Source organism: Accipiter gentilis, chromosome 7, assembly GCF_929443795.1.
Source record: "Accipiter gentilis chromosome 7, bAccGen1.1, whole genome shotgun sequence".
In the NCBI taxonomy this organism is placed as follows: Eukaryota; Metazoa; Chordata; class Aves; order Accipitriformes; family Accipitridae; genus Astur; species Astur gentilis.
In genome coordinates, this window is record NC_064886.1 from 12,956,327 (window position 1) to 12,977,403 (window position 21,077).

General features: G+C 57.8%; 2 protein-coding genes across 2 annotated transcripts; one reads left to right on the top strand and one right to left on the bottom strand.

The window, feature by feature from the left end:
• Positions 1–2,579: 2,579 nt before the first annotated feature.
• Positions 2,580–16,514, bottom strand: IQGAP3 (IQ motif containing GTPase activating protein 3). Its single transcript, XM_049805085.1, has 38 exons — positions 16,477–16,514; positions 15,835–15,922; positions 15,321–15,477; positions 14,949–15,026; positions 14,657–14,733; positions 14,409–14,476; positions 14,025–14,138; positions 13,467–13,645; positions 13,057–13,144; positions 12,604–12,767; positions 12,303–12,390; positions 11,989–12,152; positions 11,672–11,832; positions 11,334–11,458; positions 10,985–11,148; positions 10,721–10,811; positions 10,444–10,611; positions 10,183–10,325; positions 9,937–10,107; positions 9,538–9,621; positions 9,241–9,312; positions 8,606–8,675; positions 8,014–8,222; positions 7,618–7,770; positions 7,339–7,502; positions 6,974–7,198; positions 6,748–6,888; positions 6,148–6,232; positions 5,665–5,897; positions 5,442–5,574; positions 5,007–5,109; positions 4,702–4,846; positions 4,453–4,540; positions 3,982–4,194; positions 3,683–3,849; positions 3,425–3,526; positions 3,018–3,126; positions 2,580–2,704 (listed from the first exon to the last, which is right to left on the bottom strand). Exons 1-38 carry the CDS (start codon positions 16,499–16,501, stop codon positions 2,591–2,593), a joined length of 4,923 nt encoding a protein of 1,640 aa, XP_049661042.1. The 5' UTR covers positions 16,502–16,514; the 3' UTR covers positions 2,580–2,590.
• A 1,195-nt stretch (positions 16,515–17,709) lies between these two features.
• Positions 17,710–20,796, top strand: TTC24 (tetratricopeptide repeat domain 24). Its single transcript, XM_049806857.1, is given in 10 exon segments — positions 17,710–18,215; positions 18,248–18,440; positions 18,442–18,517; positions 18,597–18,809; positions 18,890–19,018; positions 19,118–19,239; positions 19,357–19,444; positions 19,982–20,114; positions 20,394–20,452; positions 20,555–20,796. Coding segments are annotated over 10 exon segments (1,761 nt in total).
• Positions 20,797–21,077: the final 281 nt, after the last annotated feature.

A 21,077-nucleotide genomic window follows, 5' to 3' on the forward strand; every position in this document is an offset into this window, starting at 1 on the left:
CAGAGGAGAGGCCAAGGGCCACGCGTATGAGGACAAGTCCCCTTCACCCACATGCCTTGGTCTCACTAACAATGTCCCAGATTTGGACTGCACACCCTGGGATCGGTGTGACCGATCCATCCCTCGGCTGTTTGCAGCATGGTCACATCCAGGACTGCGCAGCAGGAGAGGCTGCTGGTACCCGCGATGCTACAGGGTGCTCGGAGCACCCACAGCGTGTGGCATTGCACAGCACCCATGGCTGGTGCCTGGGCTCCCACTGGCCACGGCCATGACGCTTTCTCCCAGCTTGCAATGACATCTAGTGGAGCTGCCTTGGGAAATCTCTCAGCCCAAGCCAGCTGACAGGCCTCCTTTGGTATTTCCAGGGCTGAATTTTCCCCTCCAACCTCCTCTTCAAAACATGGGGGCAGGAGGCAAGAGCCAGCACCCAATTTCCAAGTTGCAGCTGGCCACTGCACAGCTTTCCAGGAGGCAAAAATCACCTTTTCCATAGCAACACTGAGTCCCCTCCAGCCTGGGCTGAGACGAGCACATGCCTTGCATCAAACGAAGAGCTGGGGATTATTATCATTATGCAGAGCCTTGTAGATCATGCTCTCCCTCCATCCCCAAAACATCACAAAGAAATGGTTTCAGGGTGTCAAATGCTGTTCCTGCAAAGCCAATGGCTGCTGTAGGAGGTGGCTGGTGGCAAACAAACCACACCAAGCCACAGCCAGGGATGCACGGCAGCTTCTTCCTCTGAAGGCAAGGAAGAAAAAAAAAAAGAATACAGTAGCCAGAAGGAAAAAAAAAAAGTAGTAATGGGTAACATGCAGCAGCAACTCTCAGGGATCATGTCCCTGCTGATGGTGCAACACCCAACAGGTTAACTGCAGCCCAGTCCTATTTTAAAACTGGAAGAGTGCTGCAGTTTGATCCCAATTCATCCCTTCAGAGATATAATCATAGTCTTTGTGAGATGTAATCATAGTATTTATTTAAGAATTAAGTGTGTCTGAAAGTGGCCTAAATTCCCTGTGCAAGAGCTGAGTTGATGCCTCAGCGTCTGACTCAGCGCTGCTTCAAGGGAGCCAGTTCCTGTCTAACATGGCAATGATTCCCATTGCTGTAAGCCAAGGGGGCACCCTGCTTCGGGGACAGGGTGCTGTAGGAAATGGCACAAGCCTGAAAGCACCCAGCAAGTGAGAGGAGAGATAGGCAAGGACCACAGCACTGGTTTAAGGAAAAATGATCATCCAGAGCGATTCTGTATTTTCTTATACATATTTATTTAGAATAAATGAGCAAAGGCAGCAGAGCTAGGATGCAGCACATACACAGTGGAGGGGTAAATGCTTGCAGCTTTTATATGATAGAAGGGAAAGAAAAAATACATAAAAACTTCACAGACAAACATCACTTTCCAAAGACAAGACAGACGCACACCCTAGATGCCAATACAGCAGGGTACCATTGAGCTGCCTCAAGGTGCTAAGGCAGTTACCAAAGCAGCAATGGGGACTCCCATTCAGATCCCCCCCAAAAAAGGTCCTTTGAGGAGCAGGTTTGAGACCTGCTGCTCCTGTGCCTGAAGGAGACAGGGCTGGGAGGAGGCTTGGGACCGCTACCAGCTCCTTTCCCATCATGTGGAATGGGCTAGAGCTTACCTGAAGGAGAAAGTGCTTTAAAAGCAGCCATGGACAAACCCGGTCATTATGCCACATTTTAAAACTAATTAAACATCAGAGCAAAATCAACATGGGACACAGCAGCCACCAGCCTGGCTGAGGAAATGGCTTGGCCTACACCGCCTGCCAGGCATCAGCGTGGTCCAGAGGAGAGGGGAGGGCCCTGCTCCCGTCCCCCAAGGCACCTCCAGGACAGCAGTGACTCTAGGCCACCCTCTTCTATTTCTGCCCCCAGCCTGGCTGGAAAACAGGCAGCGAAATTTATTTTTAAAAAACAAAATTCTCCTATTGCACCTTGACTTACTAGAGAGCAGCCCATGGGTGTCTTCACAAGTAGTTATTGCCTCTACATTCTCCCTCTCTCCCTACCCCCATATAAAGTCTTATTCTGACATTTCCCCATCTTTAGTGGGAGGAAGAAAAAAAAAATACATATTAAAATAGCTTTATTTCATCACTAAAAACATGTGTAGTGTCCAGAAATCCATAGCATCCTTGAGCAGCCAGCTGTTAGCAACATAGGAACTAAACAGCCAAAATACCCACAAACACTAGATTTTAAAAGCTATGTGCGCAGCAAAAGCTGCAGCAGCTGCATCCTTCCTGCAGGGAGGGCTGGGTACCAGCTCACGCCAGCACAAGCTGCAGGAGCAGAGGGCTCCCAGCTGGCCTCCAGGCAACACTGATTTCAGGTTGCCCAGGGCTGGGGCTGAGCTCTGAGCCCACTGCTCTCCCCAGCCAGACACCATTGGCTACAGATGCTCAGGCACACTGTATCCAGGCAGGAAAGTTTCATTGCAAGCAGCAGCTTTCCCCACCACAGGGACATGCTGCCCCAGGACCACCAACCCCAAAGTTTCTCTTTGGCAGGTTTGCATCACCCCCCCCACAGCCTTCCCCACCCCACCCCCTTCCCGTTACTTCTTGAAGAACTTCTTGTTGAGGAGGAAAATGAGCAGGTTGACATTGACCTTGGCTTTATCGAACATCTTCATGACGGCTACACCCTCGTATTGCAGCTGCAGCAGGTCCTACAGGAGAGGTGACTGTCACCACTGCCAGCCCCATGAGTCCAGCCAGAGAAGGGGACTGTCCCACCCTTGGCACCCACCTGCAACATGCCCCAGGGAGAGGGGAGCCAGGACAAAGCTGGGTTTGCATCAGGACATGCAGCAGGGAAATGCATGCCGAGGCTGTCCCCAGCTCAGGGCAGGGCTCCCCATGGGCTCTGAGTCCCCCGTCCCCCCCCAAACCAGCCAGGTGTGGGGACACCATCTACCCCCTGCACCCCCAGGCTGCCCTGGCTTCACTAGGGCACTGGCAGCCCCAGGATGAGTTCCCCACCTGGTAGTGCAGCTGGAACCGCTCCATGTCAATCCCCATGAATTTGGCTTTCACCTGGAACCTGCCCGATTCCTCACAGGGGATGATGTCAAAAATCACATTCCTGAACCTGAAGGGAAAGAGTTGCTCACTACCAAAAGGGGCTTCACGGCTTTAAGTGCAACCAAGGAGCAGGTCACCCACCCACCGCAACCCCTTTGGTACACACAAGGCCAGACCCACAGCCCAAAACCCGCCCCCTCCAAACCCCAACTCTCCCATGTTCTCCTGGTAATACCTGAAACAACTCACCCCATCCTTGGGGGGATGATGGTGGGCCCACGTGCACCCTCCTCCCGGGCTATTTTCCTCTACCTGCCCAAGCTTTGTGCTGCAATAGCTCATCCCATGGACCAGGGGCTACGTACTGGCTGAGCGGCAAGTCCTCAATCTCCAGCAGCACGCCCTTCTCGAACAGCCGGGCCGCCGTGTAGTGCACTGACTGCAGCTTCTTGTTCTTCCCACTGATCCTTGAAAAGAAGGGACCACACGCTCAGAGCTTGTCTCCAGCCACATGTGACCCCTTGGACCTCCAACATCTCCAGGATTCAAAACATCCAAATAGCAATTAAAGAAAAAGATTATTTTTTAAAAAAAAATTATTGGTTTTTTGTAAGGAAACATACTTGTTGCTGGCTGCCAGGTTGTCAAGGCAGGTCTTGATATACTGGTTGTAATAATCAATTTGCTCCTCGTAAAACAAGGTCTTGGCATTGAGGCCCTGCAGGGTCTGTCTCAGCTTCAGGAGCTCCCCTTTGCGGTGCTGCCGGTAACGCCTCTGGTTGCGGATATCCTGGAGAAAACAAAGCCGCACAAGAAAGCCGATATAACTTGTTCTGAGCTTTATCGAAGCAGCACAGCGGGATCTCAGGTGGGTTTAGAGAGGTGACCTCCTAACTCAGTCTCCCCCAACCCCCAAGCACACCTTGGCCATCTCATTGATGAGCTCCTGGTACTGATGGGCAGAGTCCACGAGCCCCAAGCTCTCCAAGCGCCACAGGTTGCGGATGATCTTGCGCTTCTTCTCTTCCATGGACAGCTGGCTGTTAGCAGCCAGGGAGCGGTTGCGTTTCAGCTTAGCAGGGGTCTGGGCATCCCGCAGCGCTCGCCTGTGCATGAGATGGTCGTGGGAGGCTTCCTGGGGAGGAGAAGGTGGTAAGCCTGGCACGTGGTTGGAATAGAACATGAGGAGATGGAGCAATCAACCCTCCCTCAGACACACACTTTGATATGTCTCTCTCGGGCCCAAAGCACATGCTTTCTCTGAAAAACAGAGCCAGCCACTGCTAAAGCCAAGCCTTTGAGAGGAACAGGGCAGTTTTTTGCCGAGGGCTTGTTTGCCATTTCCCCAAGAAGTTTTTTAGCTCATCCCCAGCAGCAGCCTCACTCATCCAACCTCATGCTCCGAGGCCTGAGTCCGCAGGATCTCTGGGAGGCAGTCTCCTGCCTGGGACTGGATCACATCCACCAGCATCTGCTTGGTGCTAGAGACCAGAGGGAGAGGTCAGGTGTCTGCTCTGGACTATCACCCTCCTCCCCCAGAGCAGCACTTTATTTAGTTGCCTCCCAAGGGTTTCTTGCCCGCCCTCCTTGAGCATCCCAACCCCCAGAAAGCTCCCCTGAAGTCTGCAGAGCCCATCCTCACCTCAGCAGCAAGCTCCTCGCATCACTCTCCTCGCTGCTGGCCACTGGCACCAGCTTACCAGTGAGGGTGAGGGAGATCTCCATTTTGCTGAGCTGGGAGAGCACCTGCTCAGCACTGCTGTCCACCGGGCTGGGAACACTCTCCCCTGTGAGGGCACAGAGAGCCTGAGTAGCCATGGTGGGCTCAGGAGGGCTGAATTCCCCATGCCCAAAGCAATCCAGCTAGAGCTTCATGCAAGAAAAGCATCCCCCTATCTCCATCCTCCTCTTGCTGGGGTGGGTGGTAGGCCCCAGAGCTCTACCTACCAACAAGGGACTGGACCGTAGGAAGCTCATCAAGATCTTCCAGAAGCTCGTGCAGGGGGTCTCCGTGGTGCGGCGCAATGGTGTCCTGGTGCTCCAGCAGGAGCTGGATGGTGCAAGGGAGTAAAGTCAGTAGCAAAGGGGCATGCAAAGAAATGGGGAGAGAAAGCCAGTCAGGAACGATGCAATGCCCTCTGCACCTGAGAGAGGACTGCAAAGTTATGAAGTTTAGGGAAGGACAAGCAGCAGAGAACCAGCAGAAAATCTGGATTATTTGCTTGCTTAAAATGTGGGGAAAAAAAAAAAAGAAAAAAAAAGGCCAGGAGGAGCTGTGCTGGTGATGGGATACAGGATTGTGATGAAATGTAGCAGAAAGACCAGGAGGTGGGAGCAGAAGAAATGGACCTGCCTGTCTGTAGATGAGTTTTATGCCCTTACTTTGTGCGTGTTGATGAGTTCCCCCACTGTGATGTAGATGACTGGTTTGGCCACTGCCACCATATCAGAGTACTCATCCACATTAAACCTCTCTTCTGGCTCTGGGACGCAGCAAGCAGCAGATATGAACCTCCTGCAGAGAAGGACCTCTTTGGTCAGCCCCCAAAAAACCTGCCACTGGCTTGGAGCCCCCTCCCACTCCCAATGCCATCCTGGTGCCAACCTGAACTTGTTGTGTGTGTCCTCCAGGTACTGGTTCAGCCTGCAGAGATGAGCATTCTCCCCATCAAAGGCCTTGTGGGCAGCCGCATGCTGCAGCACTTTGGCGATGGAGCCCAGGCTGCGACGGTGGTCGGGATGCAGGGTCATCCCGGCTGAGATGTCCACAATATCAAAGCCATCAGGGGCCACCACTGCCGGGTTCATGAAGCGGTAGTAGAGCAGGTTCCCCACGATCTAGGGCACAAGACAAGCTGGGTGTTGGGGAGCACATAGGCTGGTACCCAAGGAGGTGGTAGCTCAGCAGGTAAGGCTGTTTTGTCCTTGCACTGCTTGGTGGAACCCTCCCAAAGGCTCAAGGAAAATGTTGACTTCAAGGTATTTTTAACTCAAGAGGACCTGACCTTATGTAGAGGGATACTGGCCCTTCACATGCACACACAGTTAAACCCCATCAAGCCATGCAGACCCCCAAGCCCGGGGGTACCTTGTCAATCTCTTCCACTGAGGCCTTGGGGAATTTCTCAGCCAAGGATGTCCTCAGGATTTTGGCCACGTAGCGCATCCCATAGCTGAGGAGAGGGCAGGGAGAGGTCTGTCAGCATGCAAGGCAGCACCAGGCTTGGCCACCCTGCCCCATCCCTACTACCCATCACTGAAGAAGTGACAAGCCCCCAGCCTTGGGGCAATGGACGTGCACATAGGAGGGGCTGGCAGCTGCAGCATCCTTCAGCTCCCTCTCCTACCCTGCTGCCAGCCCAGACATCCCTGGAGAAAGCCTTCATCCTCCAAGGTTACCACAAAGCTCAGCTTCTTACTTGCAGACACCTCAACACCAGTAGTAAAGTGCTCAGAAACGGAGTAGCAAGAAGAGCCAGCCCACTAGGGTGTTGCTGGAGGAGCAGAAGCAGCAGCACCCACTAGTGTTTGGATTTCCTCTTGTTGACAGTGCAGTAACTCAGTCCTGCAGCAGATAAGGAGCCGAGAAGCCCCCCATCACCCATTCTCCCTTTCTAAGGGCTTACTGAAGCTACCCTCAAGCCAACAGCACTGCAGGGATGTGCATACAAACCATTGAGATACATACGGGATTTTGTCTACAGAAGAGGTGATGGCAGAGATGAACTTGTCTGTCGTCGCAAGGAGGTTGCAGATAGAAATATCCAGCCGCCTTTGGACCTCAGGGTGGCTGAGAGCCTGCTCAGGGCTGACCTCGTATGGGAGCTTGCTGTGAAGGGAAGACGATGTCCCCATCATCCTCCCAACGCCCATCACCCTGTGGTCGGGCTAAGCCTCCTTGCCCAGGGCCTGACCTTTTCTGCCCACTCTGCGACTCAGTCTGGTTGATCCATGCCTTGTAGATGTCCACGGGGTTGGTGCGGATGCTGAGGGTCTTGTCCTGCAGAACCTCCTGTACCGGGCCACCCAGGATCTGCCGCAGGGCATTCTGCCCACGCGCGTTGCGGTAGAAGCTGACCACCATCCGGATCACCGTGGCATTCCCCGTCAGGATGTCATGGATGTGGTCCACCTTGGACCTGGGGAAAGAGACAGGACAGATGGGATGAAGGGGATGGACCAATGTGTTTGTTCTTCAACACAGGAGGCAACAGCCAGAGGAGATAACTGCCCCTGGTTCAGCATTTTCCCAAACCTGTCCCCAAACAAGGCCACCCACCTGATCTCCTCCTGCAGTGCTGCTTTGAAGAGCTGGAGCAGCAGGTAAGCCTCCCGTGGGTTCGATGCATAGTTGTAAAGTGTAAAGATCACCGACTCCATGAATTTAGTGGACTTGTTCTGTGGCATCTGGAAGATCAGCCTGGCCAAGTACACAGGCTGGGTCTGCAGGGAAGAGGAACACCAAGCTAACCCCAAGTGTCATGGGGTGACAGGGGGCCAGGGTCCCTGCACTGCTCCCCCAGCTGCAGTGGACACAGCAGGCCCCCACCAGCCCCACCTGCAGCAGGTAGAAGAGATGCTGGTATGCCTCCAGCTTCTGCCGCTTCTCCTTGCTGAGCGACTTGAGCCCTTTCTGCTTGTCTATGGACATCATCTCCAAAAGCTGCTCCTTGTTCTTCTTGGTTAGCTTCTTGCAGTGGGAGACCACCTCCTGGAGCCACGCAGGCAAGGAGAGAGAAGTGTTGGTGACTGCCAGCAAGCTCTGGGGAAAGGGAGCCAGAGGCACCTCAATGCTCCCCAACCCCTTCAACCGCTTCAAAAGCAAAGCAGAGAGAAGTACAAGCTGTGATGCCAAGGAGGGGAGGACCAGCTCCGTGCTGGCTGCACAGCTCAAGCACTGCAGCAAAGCCACATAAGGCGGCCAAGGTCCTTCCCCCTCTGCCACACTCCCCACCTGCAGTGTGATCCTGTTCTTGACCAGCAGCCCAATCTTGATGTCCATGAGGTTCAGGTCACTCTCCAACTGCTGGCTGGCACGGATCCTCTTCACCACCTCCTCCTGCAGCCGCAGCACCTCCGACTCCTCCCAGAAGTCTTGCTGGCTCTGCTCCAGCAAGTGGATGAAGCGCCGGACGATGCTCAGCGGTGGGCTCTTGGCATGGACTGCAAGGCATGGCGCTGCCATGAACACTCATGGGGAAGACTGAGCAGCCACCCCCACCATGGACCCTCAGATCCCCAGCACCTCACCAAGACACCCCATCATCCTCCCAAAAAAAGCACCTTCTTGCAACACCAGGACCCAGGACAAGATGGTGCCATACTGTGCAACACCTGCCCAGGAAGCCTTTGGGAGCAGAGGGGCAGCAAGAGCAGCCCCAGGGCTGCTCTAGCAGCTGCCAAGGGACCACCAAGCCTCTGCCACATGGACACTGGTGGCCAGCCTGCCACTGCCTCCCCACTGTGCAGGGCCAACGAGGGAGGAGGCAGAGTCCCCTTCCCAATTAATTATAACCACTTCAGAAAAGAGACGAGCAGGCACTTACCCAGCATTCTGTAATCCCCACGGGCCTTGTTAGCTCGCACAAAAGCCTGGATTTTAATTACAGCTTTAATCTGCCAAGACAAACAAGGGGGTGGGGGATGTTTCCCACAGCATGCCTGAAACATGCAGGGAGTAGAGGAGAGCTGGACAGGCACCCAGCTGCCTGCTCCCACCACTGGGAATCTGCCAATGCCCAGGATGAGGCAGGTCTCCACAACCCAGCGAGGGATTTCAGGATTTCACTCTCCTTAGCAGTCACTTCCCTTTTGCTTGCTGTATTTCACATGCTGCAGCAACTCCAGAGGCTCAGCTTTACTTCCCACAGCTGACACACCCCTTTCCCCCAAATTTCCTTCCTCTCTAATGGGCATCTTGAAGTCCTTGTTGGTTTTTGATGGAACTGGCGTTTTTTCTCTCCTCACACTTTACAGAGCCTGATAGTTTGGCTTTCAGACCCACCAGGCACCTTTTCCTTCCCATCTGTCCCCCGGCAAGGATGCACCGGTTTCTCCCTCCAGCTGTGCCATGAGCAGTTGGGGGCAGAGATCCAACTGCATGCTCAGAATCATCCCCCTCCATCCCCACAGATGGTGACATGCTCCCAGGAGCTGCCTTACTCCTCATTCCATCACTCACATTCTGCCTGAAGTAGCGCAGCCTCTCCTGGTACTTTCTCCGAGCCTGCCACATCCTCACGCCGGCCTGGATCTAGGAGAGATATTCAAGCAATTGGATACTGGAAGGACTCGCTTGGGCAAAGCAAATGGGTGGAAAGGGGGAAAACCATGGGGAGTTTTACAAGAAATTCTCCCCCAGCCCAAGCTCCCCCCATCCCCTCACATGCTGCCCAGCTGTGTCCTGGTCCAGCTGCCTTATTTCCCCCCCAGCTGCCTCCGTACTGGGAGTAAAGGGTGAAGGAAGAATCTTCCAAACCTTTATTGCAGCATCTGCATTGGCTTGCAGGTAGCGCAGTCTCTCCAGGTAAGCTCTGCGCTGCTTGTGCCCTCTCCAACAAGCCTGGGCATGAGAAAAGACAACCAGCTACTGAGATCTGTGCAAGGTCACTACAACGTCCAGTTGGTTTTTCAAAGAGCACACAAGAAAAGAGGGAAACACAGCATGGGAAAAGAGAGGAAACCAGCACCCAAAGCAACTGCTGTGAGAAAACAAGCCCTGTACCATCCTCTGCAGTACCTTGGGTGCGTCCTGGCTATTAAACGTACAGAGCAGCAAGCACTGGTCCTCCCTGGACCTGCTGGAGAATGCTACAAACTGCCACCCACGGTTTGCATGCCCCCCACACAGAGATGAGATGGATTCTGGCTACGTCACCTGGATCCTGATAGCAGCCGGCCACTGCTCCCGCAGGATGTGCCGTTGTGCCGCAAACTCCCGGCGGACAAGGAAGCCCCGCAGCCGAGCCTGCAGCCGCACCACGAAGGCAACATTGGATGCCCACAGGCACTCCCGGTCATGTGCAACGGTCACTCGGGTGACAACCAACTGTGAGGACACGATGCACCAGCGTCAGCCCCAGCGATGCCACCAGCACCCACCAAAGCCCCATCCTCCCCATACCTGGATCTCCTCCCGGCTCAGGTGCGTGGTGTTGAGGCCACCGTCATGTGGGTGCTGCCAGCTGCCCTCGAAGGTCTGCAGGTTCAGGTAGTACTCAGCACCGTCTGTCAGCCTGTGTCGGATCCAGCATGGCTTCACGCTCCCTGCAGCCCAAGACAGAGAGGTGCTTCTGGGGGGTGCTGCTCGACCCTCAAATGGCTTGGGCAGGCGTGCACTCCAGGCTCCTGGGGGGTGAAGTCTTTGCAGCCCCCAAGCTTTTACCTGCTTGTTTCTTGGTGGCCATCAGAGCCGCAAGCTGCTCCTGGTACGCCACGGCACAGGCACTCACCACACCGCAAAGGGCCACGTCGGGGTTGCGCAGCACCCGCAGGGTCTGTGCTGCCTTCCCCTCCTTGATGGCCTGGTTGATGGCAGCGGTGCCCAGAGCCACTGCGGGAGGAGAAGGGGCTCACATGAGTGCCCTGCCCCCCCGCCTTCCGCACCAGCCCCCTGGCTGGCAGGGCCAGCACCCATCACCCACTCTGGGGAGAGCACTCACTCCTCCTGGCTGCCACCGTGTCCTGGTTGGCCTTGCAGACCCCTTCCTGGATCTCTTCCCACCAAAGCACAGCTCCATCATCCTCTGTGGCCTGCGAGGCAGTGGGAGACAGGGCAGAGATGGAGTCAGGTGAGCTGAGAAGCCCCCCCGAGAGCTTCAGCCACACTGGTCTTGCGCCACATCACCCCTCAAGCACCTTTTGCTTTGCAAGCTGGCGTGCTGCCGGGGGGGGTGCCACGCTGCCAAGGGGTTGTGCCACCCTACCTGGGCTTTCAGCCTTCGTGCCCGGGCCAGGACATCGTGGTAGTGCCGAGCAGTTGGGAGGGCAACGTCAGGCAGGGCAGCTGCTGGCAGCAGCAAAGCTGCCAGCGTCTTCTCAGGGTCCGCCTGCACCAGCGCCTCATTGATCAGCCGGACAGCGAGAACTCCTGCATGGGAGGGAAGGGACACATGGTTCAGCTCCCCCAGTGCTCTGGGCAACCCATGGAGCCACAGCCCAGGGTAGCATGAGGTTCTCTAGTGTCTCATTAGGGCTCGGCCCCCAGTGCAACCTCCCTCCCAGGAAGTTTGCAGAATCCCCTGCTTGACCAAACCCCACATGGGCAGGACTCACGGTCGTTTTCATCTCGCACTGATGAATTGGTGTCATTCACGCTGTCCTGAATGTCATTCCAGCTCAGGAACTCTGCTCCTGCTTCCCTAGATTGTCCTTTCAGCTGCAGTAAGTCCTCAAAATACCTGCAGGAGAGACACAGGGCAACAGCTCGCTGCATTTTAAGCAGTAACAGCACCTGCCAGAACCAGCTGCCTTGCTTTTCAAAGGGGAAAAGGTAAGGCACACGGCAGGGAGGCTGGTGAAACAAGCCCACGCAAAGCCCAGGCCCCCTGACCATCCCCTCCCAAGAGATTGCTCCACACCACCAATCCCAAACGCGGAGACTGTCTCCTTACCGCTGCGCATTTGCATCCTCGACACCCGAGAGGCCCAGGGCAGAGCTGACCAGGCTGCTCCAGAGCCCATCGGGGTCCCCAGCATCCAAGGCTCGGTTAACCAGTGCCACAGCCGAAAGCATCTCCACAGCCACGAACAGCTCCTCCTGCACCAGCTCACCCTGCATGGGGCAAGCAGAGACACTGACTCTCTATACCCCCATCTCCAGTCCCAGCAGCACCCTCAGGCACAGGGGAAGCTCCCCTCCATCCTAGCAGAGGCACAGATCCCCCCAAAGCCGATTGGACCCAGAGCCCATCCCCGGGAGATCTCTCACCCTTGGGTGCTGATGCTGCAGCAGGGCCAGCTGGCACTGGTACAGGGGTGCAGCGAGCGGGTACACACGAGGCAGCTGTGCTGCAGGGTCCATCAGCACTTCCAATGTTTTGGCTGGCATCCCTCGACGGATGGCCGCGTTGATCCGGCTGACAGCCCGCAGCACTGAGGGAAAGACCAGGGTGAGCTGGCATGGGTGGGTTGCAGGAGGCGACCGTGCCCCATCTCCCGTGGGGCACTTGGCCAGTCTGCCAGCAGGGGATGCACCAGGCAGCAAAACCTGCTGCAAGCAACATGTTGACCCCAGCCACTCACTGGCTTGCTCCTCTTCGCCCTTCTTGTTCACCATGAGGATTCCTGCCTCCAACTCCTCCTGCTCCAGCAGGTCGATGTAGCCCAGCTCCTGCAGCGGGCAGAAAGAGGGGCTTCTGGTATCACACCAGAACCTGCTTGTGCTGACAGAGCAGCCACACTCAGACCCCTTGCAGAAAGCTGCTGATCCACAGAGCAAACCCCTGCCCAGGGGGGAAGCCCCCTCCTCCTGGGGACCATTGCAGTCCTGGGGTGCCACACCAGCATGGGTACCCCGCGCTTGCAGGCTCCTGCCAGCCTTTACCAGTGCCTTCTGCTGCCGGTCCATGCTGAGCTGCTCCAAGTAGTGGTCGAGGTTGTCCCGCTGGAGGCAGCGCAGGGTCAGGATGGGGTCCTGCAGCGCACGGTACAGCGCCTGCGCATCCTGTCTCTCCAAGGCATCGTCCACCTCCTCCAGAGCTCCATGCACTAGGAGAGAGGCCAGTTCACACCCAGAGAAGGTGAGCAGGTAAATCATCCCACAACTCCAGGGAGCAAAGGGAGCTACAATTGAAGCCTGCATACCAATAATTTTAATTTGTCCTTGGAAATGCACACCCAGCCCTGCTCCCTGCCCGGTCTGAAGCTGGCCTGAGCAGACAACTCCTTTCTGCTATGCCCACCACCCCAGGGAGGCTCTCCCCTGCTGCCTGGGGTACCATGGTCACACTGATAAGCTCTGGAGACCCCCCAGGAGGGAAGCCACAGCTTTGCTCACCATTCACTTTGTTGATGTTCCCTTGGATTTCAGCCTGAGTCAGACACCGGTCATAGATGTCTTCACTCTCGTGGATGACCTGCAGGTACTGGAAAGGGACCCCCCACCCTGAGCTTTCTGCCCAAGAGCACCCCAACAGCACACAGCAGGGCTCCCCTGCAGATGCCTGGGCTCCTTTCCCAATCCCAAGCCCTGGGTCAACCAGCCCCCAAAGTAGAATCATTTCTCCACCACTTTCCCTCCATCTTCTGATCAGCACAAGGGCTCCCAGGCTGTGTTTTACCTGCCAAGCTTCGGGACAGTCTCCAACCAAGAGGGACCCCTCCAACAGGAAGCACCCACCACCACATCAGCAAAGGGGCTGGCTGCTCCTCTCCCAGCCTTCCCAGGACCACTCATACCCTCCTCACCCTGTTCCTGGCATTGCTGCCCTTCTCCAGCTTTGCCCGGTGGAGCACCTCCTGGTAGGCACCAGCCAGCACCTCACGCAGGTCGAGAAGCATAGCACTGGGGTTGCGGAGGGCCATCATCGTCTGTGCCACCACCCCTCGATCCACCGCTTCGTTGATTGCCAGCACCGCAGCATGGACTAGAAGTGAAGCAGGAAGGATGTAGGTGAGACAGAGCATGGAGGGCTGCAATGGACCATCCCTTATATCCCTGCGTGTGGTGGGACAAGCTGTGCCACGCACGATGGTGGGAACCCCAGCTTCTCAAAGAGGAAGCTGCAGTCTCCAGTGCCCGGAAAGTCTCCACATCTCTACAGCAAGCCCAGCTAACACAAAACCCCTGGTGCTGCTGGCTGGGAAGGGGCTGTGCCAACCCTTGCAGACATGCACAGGTCTGCAGGAGAGCATCTCTCAGAGCATCTCTCAGTTTGCTGGCTCTAGATTTGATGTTCAGGGGCTGAGCCAAGATCCTGCTACAAGCTGATGCACAGCACCTCTCCCCGCACGGGCACCCATCACCTGCTGCTTCGTCCACCGAGAGCTCATTGGCCAAAATGCCCCCGATCTTGCTGAAGGCAGGCAGCTGCAGGCCGTACTTCTCCAGCTCCCGCTTCATGTTGTTGATCTCCTCCTCTAGAGCAGAGCACAGAGGCATCACTACTCAGCACCAGCACCGTGGTCAAGCACTGGAGCGTGGGCAGCCAGCAGAGCCCCCCGCTCCGCTGCCAAACCAGAGGGGTGCAGAAAACCCCCACACTGGGGTAAGCATCACCGAGGCAGCTTTGGAAAAGCTCGCCCAAGGTCTTCATTCCCCACACCCCTCCAACTGCAGGGATCTGACAGTATTGTTGGCAAACCTCCCTTGCCAGCCCCCAGCCCAGGTTCTCCCACACAGCGCCATACCTGTGAAGTCCAATTTTCCGTACAAGTCCTGGATCTGAGGAGCCAGCCCTAGCTTGAAGAGGTACAAGCTGAAAGACAAGGCAGACACATGCCATGACCATGCTGTCACTTGCTTCTCCCTCCTGATGCTTCTGCAACACCTGAGGCTGTCACCCTAGCCTTGGGGGTGGCACCACCAAAGGGCTCATGAGCACGAATATGAACCATGACAACAGCTTTGGCCCTGGGGCCAGGCCAGGGACACCCACCTGAGCGCATGGATGCAGTAGACAACCCGGGGCATGTTCTTCTTGTCATAGATGTCGGTGGTCTCCGGATGGAAGATCTGCCAGCAAGATAAGAAGGCTTAGGTGGAAATATCACGAAGATGGTCCACGGGGAGGATGGTGTCCAAAGGTGGGGGGGGACAGAGACGAAGCCCCCCCTGCAACACCAGCAGTCCCCTAGTGAGCCAAGCTGGTGGCCTGCAGCCCCAGTGCTGCCACAAGGGCAAAGGCCAGTGCACCCCTTGGCCCCGGGAGAGCAGAGGGAGGACATTACCGAGGGAAGCCCCACGTGGCTCATGGCATCACGCCAGTAGTTGATGTTATCTGTGTGCCGAAAGTGAAGCCCAGCTGCCTGGAAGAGAGGAAGCTGCGGTCAGGCTGAACCCCACCTTCTCCCATCCCTGGGGTCCCGCTCTCCCCCAAACCCACCCAGCCAGGGCATGAAGTTAAAAAGAGAGGCAAATCCTGTGGCGCCCCCAGGGCAGCACAGCTCAGATCCTGTTTGCAGCCGTACTCTATTAAATTGTCCCTTAATGACTGCAATCAGTATAACCCTCCTTCACTTTGCATTCACCAATGATGGAAAAGTTCCTACAAGTTTTGGGCTACACCTTCAGGAACGCAACCCCCAGTGCTGCAGTCTTACCTTGTACTGTGTCTGCTCACAGTCATAGATCTTCTTCAGAGGGACCACAGTGGGGGCAAAGCAGTGGCCCAGCTTGGCAAGGACAACCCCGTTGCGCAGGGTCTCCTCCAGCTCCATGAGAGGGGGCAGCTCCTCACTCAGGCAGGCCTCCATCCAGCTGGCAGGGTAGAGATGGGGCACGTTGCAGACCCCCAGTATTCCCATCCAGACCACACACCCCCACCCCCTCCCCATCCCCATAAATCCCTCCCTGGCAGGGAGAGGTCAGCCCCACCCCTTTGCTGCAGGGTTCAGCAGGCAGGTGTTTCTCAGTTTGGGTGCAACAGCATGGCTGAGTGCCCCCCCCCACCCCCAAAACCACTTTTGAAGGGCCAGAAAGCACCAGGACCAGGCAGGATTTTGCAGCCTCCCCCCACTCAGATCCCCTGGGTCTTATCCCCTCCCCCCCCTTGCACTCCTTTTCCCCCCCAAAATTTGAGCTCGAGGCAGAGGGGCTCCTCAAGTCCAGCCCCACCGCTTGGCTTCCTCCAAGTGACACAGATACTGGTAGGCGACGTTCTGTCTCCTCTGCTCATCCATCTCGTCTGCGGTGAGGCGCTCATCTGGGCAGCAACAGGGGCACCCCGTCAAACCCCGCTATTCGGGGGAAGGGGGCACTTTTTTAAGCACCCATCACCACCCAAATTAAGGCAGGTTTTTGGCACAGCAGCCTGCCTGTGCCTCCCACGGCCCTCCAGTGGGTGGCGATGATGGTGACACCGGCGAGGCCCTTCTGGCAATTGGAGGAAAGTTTCCAATTTCCCTTTTTCCCCCAAAGTAACGGCCATAGCCGGCACCCAGAGCCAACACCTGGGGGGGGGGGGGGGGGGTGTCACAGCTGCAGGTCTGGGGTCCTTTCATGCCGCTGGGGCTGGAGGCACCCACGACTGCTGGGTGGCACCCAGCAGCACCCCACCGGACGTATTCCTCAAAACACGTCCCGTCCAGCTGGCCCCCAGGTGCCTAGGGCCCCACCCCTGTCCCCCATCCCCCCGCACCCCCAGACCTGCCTGTCCCCCCCACTCCCCCCCGCACCCCCTCACCGCCCTGCACACCACAGCCCGCCCTGCTGCGCGCCCCCCCGCCGCATTGCTGGCTGCCCCCCCCGGTCACTCACGCTGCACCAACCCCACTCCCTCCATGGCTGCAGCCGCGGCGGTTCCACCCGCGATTTGAATCTCCCGCCGCTCACGTGAGGCCGCGCAAGGGCCGCCGGGAGATGTAGTCCGGTAACGGCACCGGGGGCTGGGGGCGGTGGGGCCGGGACCGGCGAGCGCACGGAGATCAGCGCGATCCGGGGTGCGGGGGGAGCCCACGGGTGCAGGGGTCATCCTGGGGTGCGGGCACACCCAGAGATCAACCCACCCACGGGGGACGCAGCCCGGAGTGGCAGAGGGGACCTGCACACAGCAGGGGCACCCGGCTGTCAGCCCACCCGGGCTGGGCCAGGCGGGGGCTGTTGGGGGAACCCCGGGACGTACCGGCCGGCCCCGGGGTGCCCCTCACCCTCGCTGCGCTGTGCCCATCCATCAATCTGCTCCCGAACCGCAAACGTGCCACCCCGTTAACCAAGTCCACGGTGCCTGCCCCAAGCTCACGGGGACGGCGAGGCGCCGGTTGTGCCACCCATCGCATGGTTGGCTCTGGCTGAACCAGGTTACCATGGCACCTTGCACCGTGCCGGTGACAGAGATGAAACCGGAGCCAGCCAGGCCATTGCAGGAATGTGCCCTCCCTGGAGGAGAGCTGGCTTTGTCCTAGTTTGTGTGTGCCACCCACGACCCTGATGTTTTCTTGGTGCTCGGAAGCTGTTCCGGCCCCAGGCCCCAGGCACCGGCGTCCATCACCCCGGGGAGGCTGCGACCCGCTCCGGGTGGCTTTCCAGGCAGCCCAGCCCCAGCGGGACTCGGAGGCCCTTGGGACACCCTCCTTCCCAGTCTGGAGAGCGGTGGTGAGCCGTGGTTTGCAGCAGCGGCGCGGCTGCAAGCAGTGGTGATGCCCTGTCCCTCCCCTCCACGATCTCAGCACCCTTTGCCACCTAAAGAGCAAACTAAGTGTGTGCAACGAGTTATTCTGCCTCTCAAAAAGACACCCTAGGAATGCCCACCCTGTGCTGTGGTGTGTGTGTCCCCCTCCTCCCTCAGGGACCCTCCCCCCCCCTTTCCTCTCTAGCAGCCACAAAGGTTTGCAGGAGGCAGGCACCAAGTGCAGAAACTGCGCTGGGGTCCTCCATGAAAAGGCCTTTTTCCTCCCTGAAACTTAGCCGCAAACAGGCTACAAGGCCTTTCTAATTTTATTTTTTTTTTAATTATATAAAATAACACTGCTCATTTCAAGAAATCCCAGGACCATGCCGGCTCAGGCTGCCTGCTGTGTCTTTCTCTGTCTTGCAGGCAGGTCACTCACCCTGCCCATGGCTTCGGAGGAGGCTGCTAACTCAGGAGCCCAGCCCGCGGCCCCCGCCATCCAGAAGAAGAGCCAGAAGAAAGGGAAGGAGAAGCCCGAGGCCAGGGAAGATGCTCAGGAGGGAGGGGACGAGGTGACGGAGCGGGCAGCCAAGATCGAGGGGCTCATGCGAGCCGGGCGCCAGGCGCTGGTGCTGGGTGACGCACAGGAGACGGTGGGGTGCCTCAGGAAGGCGCTTCTCCTCTCCAGGGGTACGGCGAGCCCCCAGCTCCGCAGGGCTTGTGCCTTCAATCTGGGGGCTGCCTATGTGGAGACCGGGAAGCCCAAAAGGGGCCTTGAGTTCCTCCTTCAGTCCCAGCCCTCAGAGGGGGAAAGCAGGGAGCACTTGGGGGACCTTTATTTCAATATTGGGGCGTCTCATGAAGGGCTCTGGGACTTTCTGAAGGCTCTGGAGTATTTTGACAAAACCATCAGCCATGACCACATGGTGCAGGCTGGCAGCCGAGCAGGACCCACATACAGATGGGTTGCTGCTAGCTGGGAATGCAGGAGCCAGCCTGAGCCGTGCGTTGCTTTCTGGACGCCGCACAGACCTATGCGGTGGCTGCAAGCCCCAAGGCTGCCGTGGTGGCTCTGAGCAGGGTGAGCGGCTCCATGCTGCTGAGCCGACGGTTCAGGGCGACCGGAGATCATGGGCGTCTTCACCCAGTGCCGCTCGCTCTGCGAGAGCATCCCCGACCCAGCCCTGCAAGGTAACGCCGTGCTGCATCCTCTCCTCTCAGTCCCCTGGGGAGCAGCGCCTGTACCCAGCTTTTCCTCTCTGTCCAACAGGGAAACTCTACAATGACATCGGCCTTGGCTACTCCCAACTCCGCATTTTCTTCCTGGCTGCCGAGAGCTTCAAGCAGGCGCTTGTCCTCTGCAGTGGTGAGCCGGACCAGTGCAGGGAGGCTGCGCTGCTGTAGAACCTCGGTGCTGCCCACAATGCCCTCCACAGCTTTGGCACAATGCTGGGCTGGCACCGGCGAGTGGCGGCACTGCACAGTAGGTCACACCAGTATGTCTTGCTCTCGGCTTTGCCTGATGTGCCGGCTCAGGATGGGGCCCCATGTTTCCAATTCCAGGTGCTTTAGGGAACCGGAGGGCACAGGGGCAGTGCTTTGGTAACCTGGCATACACCAGCAGCCGGCTCGGGAACCACGAGGCTGCCACAGAGAACTACCTGCATGCCTTGCAAGCCTTCCGGGACTCGGGTAAGGGGAGGCACAGGCAAATCGTCCCTGTGATGCTCCCTCCCTGGGACCTTAGCTGCAATGTGCTGGCCAGCACTGATGCTGCCCTTCACCTCCCAGGGGATGTGCAGGGGCAGTGGCAAGCATGCGAGGGACTGGGAGTAGCCTGCTTCCACCTGGGAGACCCCCAGAAAGCCATCGGGCACTGCAAGGAGGCCCTGACTTTGCTTTCCCACTGCCAGGTAAGGCATGCCAGGGAAAGCCCCGAGGCTGGACCCTCTCGTGCATCACAGGGTGACTGCCCCAGCCCTAGGGACAGACCCACTTGGCTGAACCCACGTGGGCTGTCTCCTCTGCAGGACACCCCCAGAGCTGCCCACGAGTGGATTGTGCACAAGCTCACCAATGCCATCCACCACCAGCTCTGCCTCCATGGCTGGCTCTCTTGTGGGGGTAGCTGGGTGCCCACCCCAGCCCCAGTAAGCATCACCCCGCGGGCGTGGGGCAGATCGGGGTGCTGGTGACTGACACCCCAGATGGGTGTTGGTGGAGAGAGGCACTAGGGTTTGGTGGGCAGAGGGACACGCACATGTAAACCCCAGGCTGTCCCTCCATCCTAGCAGGAACCCGTCCAGCTGCGGTTTTGCTCCACACTGCCCCACGCCAGCGGGACTCGGCTCCAGGGGAGCAAGGCATGAGTAGGAAAGCTGCCATCATATCCCTCCTTCCTCTGTGGATGACTTCCCAGCATCACCCATGAGATAAATCTTCCTTTCTCCAACCCCAAGTCCTGTGGGGGGAAAGCCCAGCCTGGGGATGAGCTGTATGTGCTTGTGCCGGGAGCATGTCCTGGCTGTTCAGATAAGAGAGTGCACACAAAAACCCAGGCAACTTGCTTCAGCCATACAGCCTATTTCTGCCAGAGCCAAGGCTTCGGCACGGGCTAGTACGGGACTCCTGCCTATCTGCCTTTCCTCCCTGGAGGCAGAGGAGTGACCCTGACTGATGGCCCTGCGCTGGAGCTCTGCAACCCACACAGACACCTGGACATCTCTGCGAAGGATGAGGATGGTCCCAGCACGGCTCCAGGGTGTCACAGTCAGGCCCATGCTAACAGGTGGGTGGGCGAGGGGGAGGCACACCGATACAGCTCCTTGCACCCAAATACCCTTGAAGTAGCAGCAAACATAATGCAGCGAGTGGCATCACCCCAAGGACTTCTCGTGATTAAAGGTGAAAATCCAGAGATTTTAAAAGATGTGTAATTCTGGGGAATGCCTTTGGGGTAACTGAAGCTGGAATTTGGGGAGGGTTCGGTAATGATGTGGTAGGGGAGAGTTTGTCACACAGGTGCTCTCCATCACCTCCCCATGAGCCGTCTCCGCTTTGCTCCCAGTAACCTGACCACCACCTACCCGTGCCCAGCCCTGCTGCGCCACGGCAGCCTCTGGCCAGGTGAGTACCAAACACAACTGGAGCTTCACTTCCCCAGCGAGCCGAGGGCTGTGGTTCTCACGCTGCGTTTTCACAGGACATTGTGACCGCCGAAACCTCCAGCTGAGGTCCCCGGAGCAGTAGGTGATGCACTGGAGGAGCAGGTGAGGGAGCAGACGGGAGGTCTGGGCTCCAGGGTGTCCCCTAAGGGGAGGGATCAGGGACGGAGACCCCCCGGCAGGGCCTGGGACACCCCAGCTCCTTGCGACGTCCGTGTCCCCAAGCCCAAAATCACTAGGGCTTGGGATTTTGGCACCTTGGAGCCAGCCCCAAACCCCAGCCTTACAGATGGGCAGCAGATCTGAGGGTGGATTCAAGCACCCCTGTATGAAATCCCACCCCACTTCTGCATCCCACCGGCCACCCCCACACCCCATAACACCTCGGTGCCCTCACCACCCTGCAGCCCCGCCATCGTCACCACCAGCTGCCGTCCCGCGCAGGGAGCAGGATGCTGTCCCTCATCTGCAGCCTCGTGTGACAGTGGAGGACACCGGGACCATGACCGCTTCCCACGGTGGAGGCGGGGGGAGAGCGGGGGGGGGAGCGGCCCGGGCAGCAGGACCCCGGCCTGGACCGCGCGACC

Bases quoted from the DNA above. Each gene is read 5' to 3' on its own strand.
- IQGAP3 (XM_049805085.1), bottom strand. From the start codon at position 16,501: ATGGAGGGAGTGGGGTTGGTGCAGC. The intron at 8,676-9,240 runs GTGAGTGATGGA...TTGTCTTGGCAG, and splicing joins TGCGCTACTTCAGGCAGAAT to ATTAAAGCTGTAATTAAAAT. The intron at 5,898-6,147 runs GTACCCCCGGGC...CTTGTGCCCTAG, and splicing joins CAGTGGAAGAGATTGACAAG to ATCGTGGGGAACCTGCTCTA.